This window comes from Xenopus tropicalis, chromosome 1, assembly GCF_000004195.4.
Source record: "Xenopus tropicalis strain Nigerian chromosome 1, UCB_Xtro_10.0, whole genome shotgun sequence".
Taxonomy (NCBI): domain Eukaryota; kingdom Metazoa; phylum Chordata; class Amphibia; order Anura; family Pipidae; genus Xenopus; species Xenopus tropicalis.
Genome location: NC_030677.2, coordinates 127,850,837 through 127,870,025, shown reverse-complemented (window position 1 = coordinate 127,870,025; position 19,189 = coordinate 127,850,837). Strand labels below are relative to the sequence as shown.

At 34.8% G+C, this 19,189-nt stretch overlaps 1 protein-coding gene across 9 annotated transcripts in view; it reads right to left on the bottom strand.

Moving 5' to 3' along the window:
• The window catches only part of rfx3 (regulatory factor X3), a 162,608-nt gene that overhangs the window by 20,399 nt on the left and 123,020 nt on the right, over positions 1-19,189 (bottom strand). For 8 of the 9 annotated variants that reach the window (XR_004222617.1, XM_012964804.3, XM_012964824.3 and 5 more), the window contains 4 exon segments: positions 17,489-17,563; positions 4,652-4,833; positions 3,234-3,353; positions 1,526-1,644 (listed from right to left, as the gene is read on the bottom strand). Coding sequence is in view for 8 of the 9 variants with exons in the window: in XM_012964804.3 (XP_012820258.1) it covers positions 1,526-1,644; positions 3,234-3,353; positions 4,652-4,833; positions 17,489-17,563 (496 nt within the window). In the remaining variant the exon portion in view is untranslated. 9 annotated transcript variants of the gene reach the window in all.

Sequence of the window (19,189 nt, the reverse complement as noted above, 5' to 3'; positions counted from 1 at the left end):
AGATATATATATATATATATATCAATCCAAATGGTGTCCGCACTCCAAGGCTCAATGTTCTGCGGGGTGCATAGCCAAAATTATATCTATATAGAAAATAATCATCTGTGGCCAGCACACCCTTCAATGTTTCATCAAAAAATTTTTATTTTAAATATATTGTTAAAACCAACGTTTCGGTCCTTGTTAGGACCTTTTCTTTTTATCCTTGAGATAAATAAATAAAAGGTGAGTTTAAGCTAGAGATGCATGAGAGGATGGGCAGAATGTAAATCTCATACACAGACACTTTTTGTTTAACTACAGAGTTCAAACACTTACAATTCCAAAATAGGCTTCGTTCGCCTTCATAAAATTTATTTTTATCAAATATTACACCATATATAAAGACTTATTTAGTTTCTCTCTATTTCTAAAATGCACCTTTTAAAGGGGAACTAAACATCACAAATAGATGAATGTAACTTTGCTCAGGCTCTTGGGTGCACTTTTGCAATTTACTCTTTAGGCCTGTGGCACATAGACATTTTGTCCACTGGTGCTGTCAGATAGAGAACAGTGGCAAAATAAAACATCTCTCTCCACTCGTCATGACACTAGATTCTGCAGAATGGAAAGAGCCCGGACTGACACATACGGAACAGAGGCATGCAGACCTCAACGCCAAAAATCTCAAGGGACTATTTTGGTTCAAATGTTCTATCTGAAGTATTTAGATCAATGAGAAGCAAAGATACATCAGGTTTCAGATGTGCATAGGTTTTGAGCACTGAAACACAAAATGAAAGACTTCTGAGCTCTTTTTAGTCTAGAAAAATTGAGAAACTGTAATAGATTATTGGCTCAGATCTCTCAATAAAATCTAGGCATATATTTATCATTTTGGATATCTTCTTAGTCTCCTATTCACTGACAACTAAGAAAAAATGTGTTCAATAAAGCTGCATATGAAAAAAATGCTCTCAAGGGATAATGGGTCTGTATCCCTGATGGAAAACACAAGTACAAAGGTCAGGGTCTAAGCTTTACCTAAGTGAATAAACCATTAACTGCAGAATAGCAATTCTGTGCTGGGGATTTTAACTACGTTCAAGAGGCCTGGGCCAAACTGAAATACAAGACTTGCTAGCAATTTTTTTCAGTGAGACATCGCATTTCTGATATTTAATTGACATCTTCAGTTAAAGAGATCATGACGGAGTAGTGTAGTGCGGACTGAGTAACACTTCTTTATGGAAATAAATGAGGTCACTGCAACGGTTCTAACTTGTATCAAATTATATAAAGGGATTTATTCATTACACTAGTATCAAGGAATAGCACAACCTTTAGAGTCTTGCATTATTCTTTTTAATGTATTGTAGATTGTAATTTATTGCTTTATTACTGCAAATGAAAACTTAAAAGGGAGGCTTTAGTGCAATTACCACATAGCATCTACTAAAAGAAGGAGTAATAATAATCAGGACAGATAGCATAGGGAATAAAATCAAAGTGGATATTAGTTCTTTTTTAATATCCTTACCTAAAAACTGTTGATGGTGCTGGCTTTGGGCAATCACAGTTTGCTCAACAGAGGCACCAGACTGCCCACTGCCTGCAAATCCATCTCCCACTCCATCCACTTTCTGCATAGGCTTGTACCTACAAACAAAAAAAAATATATGAAAATGAGAGTAAATTCTGCTTTTTGCCATGCCATTGGTTATAGGGATACTTATGAACCATTTCTGAAAAGAAGCAATTATTAATTAATGGTTATTAGAATGTAACAGCAGTTATAATTTGCTCCACCCAAATTGATTTATCCTGATTGGTTTTAGCAAACTTTTACTTTATATAATGTTTAATCCAATCAGTAAGTAAAAACAAATAATTGTTTCATTAACAACATGGAATTATGACATTGGAATTAAAAACCATGTTTAACCAGTCACTGCATTGAATTATTATAGAATCGATACAAAGATTGGATGTGGCTCTTGTTCCAAAAATTGAGAAACTCTGTTGTTCTTTATTTGTCAAATATTAAAGCTCTCCCCCCCCCCCCAAAAAAAAATGTACACTATTTGTTACTGTTAAGGGAAGGAAACCTTTTACAGTGGTGGTAATACACATATAAAATTAGCCTGTCTCCTGACTTACATTCCTCCCTAAATCTTACTGTATCGTAATTAGCATAAAATAAAATGTGAAAAAAGCAAAGGCAAAAAACACTTTGACTGAAGGAAGGAAGCTATGTATTGAAATAGTAATTTGTTTAATACAACCAGTGTGATGTTTCATTCATTTTGATCATTGTGACAACTTAGCAAGGATTGAATATTGCACGTAGAACACAAATCATCAGTGTCACTCAACCAACATCATGATGTCAATCATACAGAATTCAGTGAGCAGCTATAGCCAAGAAATGAGCTGCAGAAGTGCAGATGTTCCTTAACGTCCAATAAGCCTATATCATTCTTATGTCGTCATTAACAATCCCTTTATAATAAATACGTATTCAAAAAAGTTTGGACATGGCAGGCATTTTTTAACCTTTACTAAAAGCATCTCATTAAACCTGGCATTGGGATTCACATTGGGATCTTACTCAGCATATAGAATACCTAATTCCACTACACTTTCAAAAAACCATTGCAAATATGATGCTTAAAATTTATGGGTGCTGGTTAGTGTAAATCAATTCAGTAAAAGCTATGGCAAACCCATTTAAGCATTTAGTAGACCCAAGGTTTGTATGCCTGCCTCTGTTTTATATGCACTGTAGTTAGAATCCCAAGCAAAGTATCAGAAGACCTAATTTATATGGACAGTCCTCTATGTTATGATTAGGGCTGCAGTATGCAACTGGCTGATATCATATTTCTACGAGTAGTTATCGAAATAATTAGCAGTGTGAGTTTTTCTGCCTGAAGTTTTAACAAAGGGAATAGCCTATTATTTTGTAAATGGAATACAGCATACAGGAAAACCTCAGTTACCACAATTCCCTATATTTTAGTAAATATCTTGGGAGTTTATGACAAATCAAATTAGTAGCACCCTAGGACAAGGCAAAACCCTGTCTGAAAAGATGCTCTGATGTGAAAGTAATAGAATCATCGTGATTTGTAAAATCAATAATAGTTAAACAATAAAAATGCTCATTATCAATGGGTCTTCATGAGGCAGAGTACGTACAATCTGTCACTACCTAAAAACACATAAAATATTCTGTATATACCAACCTTTGTTTCTGCTGCATGGGTTGCTGTCTCATAGCCATGTATTGCATGTCCTCTTGTAGCCTATTAAGAGGGGAGTCTGGCTTGACACGAATCCCATAGTAATGGTATTTGGAGTTACCCCTGTGAAAAACAGGAAGATTTTTAGTGGAAATACTGATCTTCAACTTACAGTGGCATGGAGTAAAAAACATTTCTGGTTTGGCCAACATGCCTGGGTGATTGTATTAAGCAACAACTTTTGTTGTTGGAGAGAAATTATGACTAATGGATGGTTTATCACTTGGCTATAAATATGGTATAGTGCTGTACTCTTGTTAGGTTTTATTAATAACAAAAATATATAAATATGAAAAAAATAAATTTTCAGTATATATTCCCCCATTGGGAGATTTAACAGTGGGGTACAAAAAAATTTGAGAACCATTGGGTTAGATGAACAAGTAGAAACCAAAACAAATACATTGCATATGGAAACTTACATGAAAATTGTACATATTATATGCTAAACAAATTGCCACAGCGGTGTTTTATACCAACTGTTTTTATAATATGAAATGCATATATTTTTAGATTCAAGAAAATGAAAAAAACATGGTGAATATAATGTAAATTAAATGCCATAGCAAATGTCATAGCAATACATTAATCACAAGCTAACATATTCTTTATAAATCCAGTTATATGAATCATAATTAGCAACAATTCTTCTAATTTCCTAATAAGTACTGACAGGCATTGTGAAAGCTTCTCTAGTAAGCAAATTAATTATATTTAGTTGACTTAGGACATAATGTATATTTGTATGTATTACAAAGAGTAAGATATCTTGTGCTGTTATATAAAACAGAGGTAGGCATCACGGTACAAATGCTCAAATTAATTTTCATTTCTGTTGACTGATAACTTTGGGGAAGCTACACCAATCACTGATAATGCATTTTATGCACCAATGAAAATGTACTGAGCAAATAACACATCACTAATATCACTAATATTAAGCAAGACTAACTTAGAACTACATCTCAAAGACAGCAATTGCTGTTTTCAGAAAGAAATAGAGAAGCCCAGGCCTCCAAAGTGTGGTCACAAAGCAAGGCAACAGACTGTTACTTATTACTTTTGTGACCAATTTTTCCATATGATTAAATGTACAAAAGGGGTTTTATCATACTTCAAATGCACATTACAATTCTGGCAAAAGCATGAAGTATTTAGACAAAACCAAAAATTATTGATTTTAAGCTGCTTAGAAAAGTCTAAAACAACTACAAAATATCTGTTTTATGTTTAGTCAAGGTCTAATATGTGTACTCCACTTTAATAACCTAATGATCCAGGTTATGTTTTTATTTTGTTATATTTTTACAGCAGAATGGTAAATGTAAATCATAAAACAGGACTCTTTGAAAAGTACCAACCTGGTCCCTAGTCTTCGAGTACGTAATCCCATGAATATTGAGCGTATGAGTTTTCCAAAAGATGCAGCATTGACTGGATCCAGTTTGTGCTCTTGACAATGTCTTAGGTAATGATTGTAGAGAGTGCTTCTAGGGAGACTCACTCCTTCTGCCGTCTCATAGTTATCCAACAGCCATTGGAGCTATGAGAAATGTTAGGTACATTCAACTTGGATTCAATGCTATTTACCGGACTATTGCTCTAAAGGAAAGCCTTACAGAATGAACAAACTATACATACCACTGCCACAACATCTATTAGTGGCATTTAAATATATTTAATAAATTATTTGCTTCTATTAAAAAGTACATTGACAAAAAAAACATAAAAATGGTCAATTCCAGCTAAAACAGACATAGTCTGTTTAAGCATGCCAACTAATAAAGGAGTAATTAAAGAACTAATAAGAAAACATTTATTCTTATATTTCTATGATAATAATCCAGAATTCAAATACACATGATATCAGAAAGTGCAATTCTGTTCATTTAAAACCAGCAGGAGATCTGCAATTTAATCTTTTTTTGCTCCAGTTACCAGGAAGTGCCCCCACTTCCCTTTCTTCCCTAGTGGACATTAGTCATATAATTCTATTCACTGTAAAATTGGTTGTTTTTCCATCTTGTAATTTTTCTTTTAGTTACTGTTTTTTTATTATTCTTATAAAAGGATCACAAATGCCAAGAAAACACGTGTATAAATAACATATTGTTGTTTATTTTGCAGAAAAATTCTCAGAACTAGATACTGCTTCATATTCGTGTTTACAACAAGAAATCAGAAAATCAAAAGTTTAAAAGAATACTCTGCATAAATCTGTTTACGTAAAAACTTTACGGCTTATGACCTAAAAAGTAAGATGTTTTCTTTTCTTTGCAGTAGCAAGAAGTTTGAGCCTACTGAGTAAGCAACAGCAACAAGCTTGTGTTACAGTGACCCAATGTTCCACCACGAAAGCGACGTGTGAAAGGCTGTGGGTGGATAGTTGTAAGTGATTAAAAGAAACAAGCAATTCAAAGATTTGATTTTCTAGGATCCATGAGCAGTGACTTTAGCATAAGTGATTTTAAACAAGCTGGTATGGAGAAACACAAATTCCTTATTCCAGCTTCTATAGTATGGGGGAGAAAACAGTGGAGGTGCATTACAGAAAATGCTGAATTATCAGTACAACGCTTGTGCCAATAGCAATGTGCTATTACATACTGGTATTAATTGTGATCAATTGCATTACAGGGGAGAATGCACCTACTACTGAAATGTATAAGGCTTTTAGAATTCACTAAGGAGTTCCATGACCACATTAAAGTACAAGGCTGTAGACCAAGTGCTATTAGAAAGATTAAGCAACTTTATTAGTTACCTTAATTAGAGTTCATTTACAAAAAAATATGACTGAGTTATACCATCTTCTGCTTTCCTACAAGAAACATTACCTGAACTTCCCCCTCCATACCATACATTTATAATGTGTCTAGATGACCAGCCTACCTTTGATGCAGAACCCCTTTATACAGAAAGTTCACAGAGTTACAGTATATTCATCCCCCATAGACTCCATTACATGCAAATAACTCCTATTGGGTTTAAGTAATGTTCCAATTATTTTTAGTAAACTGGAGATCCAAATTACGGAGAGATACCTTATCCGGAAAATAACAGGCCTGAGCATTCTGAATAACAGGTTCCATAACTGCATACTAAAAATAGATTAAAATTAAGTTTGTAAAAAAATATGTCTGTAGACCCCTACAGCATACTGATCCACTTATGCTGCTAAAATTATATCCAACAATATGTATTGTCAGTGAGTGCTGAGCTTTGGTTCAAGAACATACACATGAACAACTTGTGAGGAAAGTTAAGGACCTTGGTCATACAGAATATGCCAGGCCAAGATTTAATTGCATAAAATTAAATTTCAAGTAGAGAATACAGAAATTCTTGTAAAATGCAGAAAATAAATGTTAGTCCCAGGTGTACAGAATAAGAATTCTTAAAAGGAAAAAGAAAGAAAAATAATCATGGAGATCAAAGGACCTTGGAGTACATATAGTCTTGCACAGGGCATTAATGTGAAGTAGAAACACTTTGTGTACAACACAAAGCCGAATGATTTTTCTAGTACTCTTGTGTTCTGTGTATTTTTAAAGAATTAATCCTACAGCATGCCCACATACTAATTCCTGGAATTGAAACTGACCTGCTTAAGCAAATCTTGATCAATCAACTAGGTTTTCCTACATAGTTTAAAGGTTTTTAAAAGCCTATAGGCAGTCTAACTGGAATAATAGTCAAATCTTGCACTATTTGTTAAAGATGATGAAAAGGTATTTGCACATACACATTGGCTTGATATATGGATGTTTAATTCCTAAGCAGCTATATATATATATAGTATTTTGAAGCCAATTTTCAAAGACCAAGAGATTTAAGGAACATTTTCATGAAATAATTTACACATAATGTTCACATAGTCTACACTATTAGAATGATTCAACCATTTCTAGAAAGCATTATATTTTCACTTGAAAATACCTGTTCTATAATTAGAAAAGCAGATTTGGATTATGAGACATTTAAGACACTGTTTAGACAAGAGATAAAAGATGACCAGCAATGATGATAGTAAACTCACTGCAAAATAAATCAGGGCCTTTCTTTTTAATAATCATATACAAAACCTAGTCAAAATAATATTTTTAATTTTTATGTTAATGGCTCTTTACTGAAGGAGATCTGCCCACTGTGTGGTCATCATTTTATCATTTGCACCATACATTGTCAGACCTATTCTATAGCTACAAGTTCTGGTATTGTAGCTAAAAGTTTAGAGTATAAAATGCATAGGAAATGATAGTAAACAGTAGTTTCTCCCACTTATATTTTTAATTGGCTTTCCTTATAAGTTGTGGAAACATTGCTTCCCCCTTGTGTATCTTGGTAATATGAGAAAGAGACTTGGGATCCCATGTTAGTTTAAACCACTATTATTTAAGTTATTTTAAATATCCCTGAAGCATATGTAATTATACATTCAGTTCCCTTAAGAGGGATCCAAGACAAATTCTTTTTTATTCATATGAAAAAATATGACACCTTGTGAATTACACTACAATATTTATATCACTTATTCTAAGGTTTAGATAGCTGTATTTCTTGACAGATAAAATAGTTTAATAACATAAATGTCCAGTGACAAACACAGGATACATACTGTAAAGGATAGTAATATGCCATCATGTTTCACACATGTCATCTTCACAAAATGTAATAAATCTATTATCTACGAGGATGGGCAACATAATCCTGCCACACACAGAGTAAGAAATCCACACAATCCAGAAGAATGGTTTGTATGAATGTTATTAATTCAATTAATAATATAAGCATTTCAGACTGATCACACAGGGGTCTAGACTTGTTTAATCTAATAGAGAACTTTGTTCTGCTGTATATCTGAACCTCTTGAAAGCTAAAGGCTACTCTCTGCTTTTCCACATAAGCTGCCTTAACATTCTTGTATTCTGACCCCCAATGTGGTGATTAATACCTACGATTGATGTCACACCTCAATATAATGTTGACATTAACATGGGACACTGCAACATTCACTACAGTGATCTGTACCGCTAATAAACAGTGATCTGGTAGATGCAGAGTTAATGAAGCTTATGGTCTTAGAACAAATCAGGGTACACGTGGACACTTGATCTTATATTCCTTGGCTGCAAAGCTGCCACACAGGATAGAAAACAGATCCCCACACAATGTTCCAAGTGCTGAACAAAAAGGAGAAGATACATTTTTTGCTTTTGAACCAGATCATGTGTTGTACATTGGCTTTATTAAAAATCAGTATCTAAATAACATCAGATTAAGATGGCAAGATCCAATTTTTAAGGAATGATAAAGGGATTTTAATGTAGTTCTGTGGCCATCTCTGACCTATATATCTGCTTTACATCAATTCACTAGTTACAACTGAGAAGAGTTTTCAAATAATATTTTTCCTGATAAAATGTAGCGTTTCACAAAAAAATTTATGACATTTCTCTAAAACTGTAGTCCTTATTACAGTGTAGGAACATTCTACAACTCAGGAAGCCTTTTCCCTATATTTTCCCTTCGGACTGCACAAATGTTAGGTTATTCTGACACACACTCCAGCAAGTGTTTACAAAATATATTTCTGGTTAGTATAGATGGGCTATGCTTCTTTTATCCAGCTTGCTAACTTATCATATTTTTTGGTCACTCAAAATGATTGACTATCAAAGTTGTTTAACAATGTACTCAAGCTATATACCATTCTAATTCATATAGCCTTTGATTATTACAAACACTACTTGGGAATCAAAAACCAATCCTGGCTGCTCTCAAAGCAGGTTAATTTTTAATACAGGTTAATCTGTTTTTCTGTATTGCTAAGCTGAAGTGCTTCTGCCCATTAATCAATGTATGTCCTCCTTCTTCTCTAAGCAGATGTGATCACTGGAGCTGAAAAATTGTGATCACATAGTTCAAACATTTAAATAAATAACACATAAAATAGTCTGAAGTAATTTTAAAGTAACTTGTGGTGCAAAACACAGGATTTATAATAGCTGTTTTTTTCCTGATTGGACCATAACTATCTACTGAAGTAAGAACTGGACGGGATTATTTGCAAACAAAAGCCATGTTAGAACTATTTGCTAAATGTACTGGTCATATATTTAACTACTGAAAAGCAAACTTGTATGCGCACAGATGGCTCACCATGTTCCACTTTATCACTGCATTTCAAGAGATTATCACACCTTATTCCATGGCAATAACTGCTATGACATGTTGTGTTGTGCCTTATGTGCAATGTGATGTCATAACCAAATTTGCTTTACTCTATTTGTGCACAGTTTAAAATAATCATATTTTGATTATATGGCTATCTTATAACCTGTCAGTAAGGCTCCCCAAGTCCAGGCAAAGGGCAACATCCAATTAATTATATAATTTTTACTTCTGGACAAATCACACTCTTTAAAATATAGTTTCACACTCATGCACTACAAGGAGTACCTTGCCTTGTATTATTCATGGTGTGCCTTGGTGCACTTCCTATATATACATGTTGTGAAGCAGCTGTGGAACAACCACAAAAATTATTTTAACTTGCTTTTGATAGGTCATTTCATAAATAATGTGTTTATGTTTTCTTTTATTAGGCAACAAATTATATTCCAGCTTGACTTGTTTTATATTGTTCATGGTTTAGCAACCTTATTTGATCATTTTGGCCACCAGTATCATATCTGTGCTAATATAAAGAATTTACAACATAGTTACATAGTTACGTAGTTACATAAGGTTGAAAAGAAACCAGAGTCCATCAAGTTCAACCCATCCAAGTAAACCCAGCACACACAACCTATACTTACCAATCTATACACTCACATACATAAACTATATATACAACCACTAATACTAACTGTAGATATTAGTATGACAATAGCCTTGGATATTCTGATTGTTCAAGAACTCATCCAGGCCCCTCTCTTAAAGGCATTAAAAGAATCTGCCATTACCACATCACTAGGAAGGGCATTCCCCAACCTCACTGCCCTCACCGTGAAAAACCACCTACGCTGCTTCAAATGGAAGCTCCGTTCCTCTAATCTAAAGGGGTGACCTCTGGTGCGTTGATTATTTTTATGGGAAAAAAGAATATCCCCTATCTGCCTATAATCCCCTCTAATGTACTTGTACAGAGTAATCATGTCCCCTCGCAAGCGCCTTTTTTCCAGAGAAAACAACCCCAACCTCGACAGTCTAACCTCATAGTTTAAATCTTCCATCCCCTTAACCAGTTTAGTTGCACGTCTCTGCACTCTCTCCAGCTCATTAATATCCTTCTTAAGGACTGGAGCCCAAAACTGCACTGCATACTCAAGGTGAGGCCTTACCAAGGACCTATAAAGTAAATTATGTTTTCATCCCTTGAGTCAATGCCCTTTTTTATACAAGACAGCACTTTATTTGCTTTAGTAGCCACAGAATGACACTGCCTGGAATTAGACAACTTGTTATCTACAAAAACCCCTAGATCCTTCTCCATTAAGGAAACCCCCAACACACTACCATTCAGTAGATAGTTCGCGTTTATATTATTTCTACCAAAATGAATAACTTTGCACTTATCAACATTGAACCTCATTTTCCAGTTTGCTGGCCAGTTTTCCAATTTTGTCAAATCGCTCTGCAAAGCGGCAGCATCCTGCATGGAACTTATAGTTTTGCACAATTTAGTGTCATCAGCAAAGATAGAAACAGTACTCTCTATGCCCTCCTCCAGGTCATTAATAGACAAGTTAAAAAGCAAAGGACCAAGGACTGACCCCTGCGGTACTCCACTAACCACACTGGTCCAATTAGAAAATGTTCCATTTACCACCACTCTTTGTAATCTATCCTTCAGCCAGTTCTCTATCCAATTACAAATATTATGTTCTAGGCCAATATTCCTTAATTTGATCATTAACCTTCTGTGAGGTACTGTATCAAACGCTTTAGCAAAGTCCAAGTAGATGACATCAACTGCCATTCCAGCATCAAGGTTCCTGCTCACCTCCTCATAAAAGGCGACTTAATTAGTCTGGCAAGATCTGTTACGCATAAAACCATGCTGGCACAAACTAATAGTATTGTGAACTGCAATGTATTCAAGTACCCTATCCCTTATTACATAGTTTTGGAAACATAAACCACACAGATTCATCACAACACAGTACAAATGTACATCTATCTATATATTTATCTATCTAGCTATACACCAAGACTTGAAAATTATGTTTTTGAATTACTGTTGGAATTATCTGGCCCACACTGTATACAATACACCAAAGAAGAACAGTTCAGACAATTTACCTAACACATAATATATGACTCATTATAGTGACTGATCAACACCTACACCATTATTGTTAATGAGCTTGATGTCTTATGTTATGTATGAGGATTTCCTGCTATCATGCACTGAAGTAAATGTCTTCTTATCCCCACATTCCTTCAGTTCAGCACTAGCATCACAATCTTTGTATAATTCACTATTCCTATTCAAACTATCATTCCTCACTAAACTTCCTTTAACATAAAAAATATAGCCCTCGCCTCCCTTTTAATTATTATTACAGACTATTACCATGATCACTATAAAAGTATATTTTTATCCCACTATACATTAACTGACTGTCCAATCTTGGCCTATATTTTCTAGCCACAATTTCCACTTGGTGGATCCAAAATGTCTGTCTTTTCTATAATTGCTGCATTCTATAACAATTGCCCATCCAGTCTGGATTTCTGTTACGTTTTTACCATAAAGTCTAGAGAAACTAACAGCAATGATGTTAATATTATATGATATTCTAGTTATTAATTTTCAGAAAGTTCTGTCTAGACTGTAATCAGTAACCACACTCCATTAAGAAAACTATGTTGTATTATAAAAGTTTAGAAATTCCTTCATATTACAGACTCTAGCTTTTAGTTATTTCATATACCTGCTCTTCTTTGCACATTTAGGCAACCAAAAATGAGCGTTTGAGATATCAATGCTAAATCCAATACTTACTTCTTTACCTTTACTAATTTCACTAGGAGCAATAATCCCCTCAATACTAGAAATCTTTCCAAATGTTATTTATTTGGTGATTTTTCTTTCTTTCTATTTCACCTTATAATCTGCCTCTTGAATGTATCCTGTTATAAATTTAACACCAGCCTCATATCCCATTTCTACTTTCTCTATATGCTAAAAAGAGTTTGCTATCCAGCCCACCTGCATATTATATGCAGTCTTCAATTCATTTATATGATGTTCTATAATTACCAACTTCTCATTAATATCTTGGTTTTATTATTAAAGTCCCCAATTTTGTGTAGCTACTATCTATCAAAAATATTAAATGAGGCATTTCCAATATATCTATTTTTATACAATACTTCATTTTCCCATACGCTATGTATAAATTAGCATAGTCTGGCACAAATGGAGATTGTGATGCTGTTGTGGCTATCTAAGATTAAAACTATTTTTCCAACACATCACATTCCTGCACTTACTGTCACTTTACACACCTACATGCTAGTTACCCATACCTTATGTCTCATCCCTCCCTTTTAGAATGTAAGCTCTTGCAAGCAGGGCCCTCCCCCTAGTGTCTCCGATCCTCATCCAAATGAAACTGCAAACCATTTTTGTGAATTGTTTATATATACATGTTAACTGTTCTGTCTTTTGTACCCCTCTATTCTGTAAAGCGCTGCGTAAGTTGATGGTGCTATGCAAATAATAATAATAATAATAATAATAATAAATAATAACTAGGTTTAATGCACAGAAATTTTTAAATAATGTGGCAACATTTAATCTGAGCTTGAGAAACATGTCTGCCAACCAGCATTCCCTGGAGGGTCTCAATACCTTTACTAAAAGCAAGAATAAATCAGCAAAGACATATATCAATTATATGGTCATTTACAACCTTCTAGGATGTGTGCAAAATAAAAAAGGGGCACAATGTGCAACACTTTGCATGTTGCCTTCTGCTATTGCAGAATTGCCATCGAGTTGCCTTCCATTTCAGGGAAGAGAGACTGGTGGATATTGAAATGACGCAGACCCAACTCCAAAAATGTTGTAACTGCATTGATTGCCAAAGCGCATCAGATGCTGCATTATGGATAAGAAACACAGCAATCTGCATCCAAAATTGCACTTTGCAAAAGCAGTTGTGGTCATAAATGGCACTTCAAGTCTTGGTACCTTATAAACTATAATAAACTAAAACTAAACTAAATTTGTGCAACTGTAAAATTGGTACAAAATCAATACAAAAAACAAGCCAAATATTAAGGTTACTGGAATCTTAATAGCCTCAAAAATACAAAATGAAAATTTATTTAAAGTGGACCTGTCACCCAGACATGAAAAGCTGTATAATAAAAGTCCTTTTTAAATTAAACATGAAACCAAAACTCATTTTTATATAACACATCCAAACCCATTATAAATGCATTTAAAAATCCCAGCTGTCAATCATATACTGCCTGCCCCGCCTCTATGCCTTAGGTATAGAGGCGGGGCAGACAATTACTTAAACTTTCCATTCAGCACTCCTTACCATTCTCCCTACCATCTCACCATCTAATTCTGTAGCCAGTGCATGGGCAAGGGCATCAGGTCCCTCATTCTGGCACATACACAAGATTTTGGGGTAATACAAAGCTTGCCTTAATAACAGTGCCCACAAAATGTCAGCTGCCTGCTGGCTCTGATTGTATATTCCCAAGACTCAAGGAAACAAGATTTATATCATTTATATAGTATCTTAAGTTAATTTTGTTTAACAAACACAATAGAAAAGAAATTGGAATTATTTCTTAAGGTGACAGGTCCACTTTAAACTTGATAATCCATTAATCAAAAAACCATTTTGGCATGTGTTGTTATATGTATAGGTGCCTTTATATACCTTTTGTAGATAAATCACTTGTAAACACCACTAAATAACCCAGTGCTGTTGTTCTTAAAGCTCTTCTCAACTGTATTTAAAATAACATTTAGCAACAGGAATAGTCTGGGATTCCTGTTAAATAAACAGGCTTTTGTCAGTAAAATGTTTATGAACAGTGAGGATTTTGCTAAATGACCTACAAAATTCACACATTCAGATATTCTGAAAAGCCACTTTGCTATGTACAATTTTCCTCAAGCTCTCCTGGTGCTACAGTTATTTGCATGTCACCATACTGGTCTGAAGGATCCCTGGGGATTGCCTTTCACTGGATGTACAGTACTAGAGAAAAGTAAGAGGCCTTTAGACTAATAACAGGGTAAGTAGATCATCCCTCATCCTTTCACAGCAGGGCTGAACAATTGTGCCCTTCCCAGATGTACTACAAAATGCTTAGAGCAAACACAAAACCAGTAAATCATAAAATCAAATAAAATGTTTTAAACCAACTTACTATATGGCTGTTTTAACATTACTGGGTGTCCCTAACTGTTAAAGCCAGATGGCCCATGGCCCCTAGCCAGAAAATATTCTTAAATAGTTTTTAATTTACATGAGGAATGCTTAAGCCTGCAGGTACCCACCTACAGGCAAGACATCATTTAAAGGAGAATGCAAGTCAAAATTTAAAAAGCATACTGCCCAATAGTCCTCCTATTGTTTAGTAAAAACGCCACACTTTTGGCTCACCTAATCAAATATTTACTCAGTCACATTTACTTCACATTTTCTAGAACAGGCAGCCATCTCTAAAAAGGTATTCTCCCTTCATTTCCCTCCTTGCTTCATACTGCACATGTGTTTCATTCCCCCCCCCCCTGCCAGATCCGCTTCTGATTGGCTGGTGGGCATGTGTAGCTCAGAACAGGAGACAGGATCAAGTTACACACATGCTCAGAGAATAGGAAGGCTGCCACTGGCAGCCTACAGGAAGGACAGAGAGATTTCAGTGATGTCACTGTAGTCTTCACACTGCTGTAGGCTGCCAGCACCATATCTCAGAGAAGCAAGCAGGGATCTGGGAATTTAGATATGCAGTAAGTACTTAAAAAGAATGCCTTTAGATTTACTTTTAATTTATATGAACCTTTCATTGTCCTTTAAGGAGTTTTTTTTCTCAAATTAAGGGTTCCAGTCCTAAAACATGGTCTCATCCTGTATAGTAGAGCAAGTTGTAAAAATTATATGATGTCGTATTAACCCTGGTCCCAGGTTAGCCTGCCCACAATTGCATGTATTTACAGCCCTCACTGATCTGCTATGCAATTAGCTCTTACAATCCTGTTTCCAAAAAAATGTTACGACACTGTGTAAAATATATGAAAAAAGAGAATGCAATGATTTGGAAATTAATTTTAATTGAAACTAAGAAGTTGTATTGTTTTGTTAAAAAAAAAGATGGGAAGATTGTAACTGTGCAATTCGAAAAAAAAAATCTGAAATCCTATCTTAGGTAAGAATGGGATAACACTTCCGAGAATACAGCAATTGGTCTTCTCAGTTCCCAAACGATTGCAGAGTATTTTTAAAAGAAGAAGGGATGCAACACAGTGGGGAAACATGCCCCCCGGCCAACTTTTTTTGAAATGTGTTGCTGGCATCAATTTCAAAATGAGCAGATATATTTCAGAAAACAATAATTGTCTTCAATTATTGTCTTACTGTTTGCAATTGGGTTTAACTGATTTGCAAGGCATCCCATTTTCGTTTTATCTACATTTAACAGTGTCACAATGTTTTTTGGAAACAGGGTTGCAAATACTGTAAGTGGTACCCTGTTATAGGAGCGTGCAAAACATTATAATAATATTAGGCAAAACATGAAGCATATGTATTTTTGTTTACCCAAATACTGCATGATTTTTATGATACAATCCTAGGCAAAGTCAAGCTATATTTTTAATTAGAGTTTTTTGAATCTTTTGAGTTTTTTTCAAGTTTGTAAACTCAAAGATTCAAGATATTTGACTTTTCTTATTTGAATGAATTTTCCTTATAAATAAATAAGCGAGCATTCGATATGCGAGTTTATTCGATTTAGAAAAACAAACTAGAATTCACAGACTTGAAAACTGATAAATAAGCCCATTGGTGTTATTCCCAAGAACATTCTCAGTAGCATGCCATATCTCTGACTAACTCCCTAAAATGCACATAAATGCATCCAGGGGAGATTGAGCAAAAATAAGCTCATTTTCATGAGCTTATCATAATTTTTTTGTGGACGATTCAAGGCATTTTTTTTGCATTGCATTGTCTCAGAAAAAAGTGGAGACAAATTTTGTCTGACTTGAGCCTTAATACTAAAAAAAAAATGCAAAAATACAGAATAAAATATATTAAAATACAGTATAAAAGAAGTATTCAGTTGTACTTTCTAGATTACAGGTGTGAAGTATTTATGTTAAATTGTATTAAAAGCACATGCCTATAATATTCATCCAGTTAAGGTTAAACACTATTGTCTGTCAGGATTAGGGCAGCAAGAAACGTGTGGCTTTAGTTCATGAAAACAAAAATATAAAAAAGCAATAACAAAAGAATTTAAAAACAGATTGCAAGCAGAAAGGAATAAAGATTTTAGGGAACACTTATACTATAACACTGCACAAATGTATGTCATGTATACAAGATTGTTTGGCATTGGCAACAACAGACAGTTGCCACTGAGCAATATACAATCCACAATGGTCAGTCTTGGCAGATGCTGATGGATCCTACGGGCCAATGCAAAAGTTCACTTGCTTCCCGGATCCTGACAAAGTTGACATTTCTCACATGGGTTCCATACATGCCAAAGGGTTTGCCTGTGAGCTGACCAACTGCATGGGTGCCAACTGACACTGAACGTGTAGCAAAACTGCACTTTAGCTAGTCGAGTTGGCCACTTTATCATAGTTAAGTGCAAAAAATAAGCATGTTTCCATTAAAGGAAAATTCATCAATAAAAGTGCAATGCATATTTAGCTTTACAGTAGTTGATAGCAATACCATCTATATCAGAAGACAGCTCTGTGTAAAGTACAAGGAAAATTGTTATTATGTATAATATGTATTATGTTGCATATCTTGAAAATGCAATTTACATGTCAGAAAAATACTCTGCAACCTGCATTTTAGAAATAGCTTTAAACATTTCCCTTTTCTCTATAAATTTACTCCCTTACTGCAGTGATATAGCATTAGTGGTCCACTGAACATGCAGATCAATTAGGAGATAATACTTAGAGAAGGACTTACATGGCTGTTGAGAAGAGAGCTCCTGTGACTCGACAGACCGTCAGACTTTTGCAGTGTCTCGATCGCCATTTCAATCTGATAATAGATGTCATTGGAAAAAAAGGCTCAAGACAAGCTCACATTAAAAGGAAATCAACATTAACAGAATGCTTGAGGTTTACATGTAATGCCACGTCCAAAGACAACTAAAGAAAGGAGACATGCAATTCATTAACATCAGTTCCCACCACCAAATTAAAGAAAGGAAAAGCCCTCAAAAACTCCTGAATAAAACAAAAAGCAGAGGCAGGAAATGTAAGGAAGAGTGAAAGTATATTACTTATATTGGAAACATGGGAAACTCTAGATGAAGTTGGGCTACACTACACATTGAAGCAACTTTCAACTGCCTCTAAGAAATGCTTGGAACTAGAGTTTAATGACAACTAGGTACCATGCAGGCACACTCCAAGCCTCCAATGAGCCAGTGTTTGAGTTTGCAGTGTTGAAGAATAAGACTATACCATTAAAAAAAATGAAGCCAAAGGTTATGTATCAAGCATTGGTCACCCTTATGATAACTACCTCTGCCCTTCTGAGTGATATCAAGACCCTTTATGTTCCAAAAATCATCAATAATAAATCTGCATTGCTTTGAGGTTAGATTTATATAATGATATATTGTTTTTAATATTAATATAAACTAACTGTGTTATTTCTACTGTTGTAGACAATCTGTGGATGCTGTAAGATGCAATAGACTATTTACTTGGCTGTGGGGGGTTGTTTGGATCTGTGTGTACTAGAAATGCCAGGGCCCATTTTGAATCCCAGTCCTTGGCTATGTATAGTTGCATTTATAAAATGGAGTTGGAACTGCCACACTGATTGGATCGAGGATTAGAGATAGGATTATACATGCTCCTGGTTCCTTGTACTGGAAAACCTAACCAACGTGTAGATTAAGGATATCCTTTTGGTTATCACACCTTTATAAAATACTTCATATAATTACTATTATAACACAAGCTGAAAATGAATGGCATCATTTTTTTTTCATAACTCCTCTTGACATATCAAGCGATAAACTAAACTACAAAGGAGAAGGGGAATTTATTATATACACTATACCAATGTTCATTGACAAAAGAACAATTTTCTGAGTTTCAGCGCTCTCATCTCCTTTTTGTGCCTAGCATGTATATTTATGTGAATTTAATCAACATGTGACAAGTGAGGTGCGTGAGATGTACTGATGAATTTATTCAAGTGGATCGGCTGAAAGGGCTGAGGAGTGTCTGAGACAATCTAATATGCTGCCGAAAGTCACCTTTCCCAGCAAACCCTGGTTCTGTTTTGACAGCAGAGGAGCAGCGGAGAAGAGCAGAGTGGGCTGAAGTAATAGGTTTGGAGACAGGTAACTCATTGAGAGTGAAGGGAAGAGGAAACTGGATGGTGCTGGTGCATTTTAGCAGGCTTGACAAGGCCTTGCAGTGCTTAGCTGCTGACACCGAAAGGCTGCCTGTAAAACACTGTTACTATTTTTAGCTTGGCAAAATTAATCACTTGCTCATTAAACAGTGATCATGAAACATGGACAAATTAGAAGGGGCCTGTCAAACCCCCTTTTAAAGTATAAACACAGTATATTTTTATATATCATGTATCAGTCTGTCTAACCTCGTGTGTTCTTTTAAAATTGTAAATAATGCCAAGTTATTT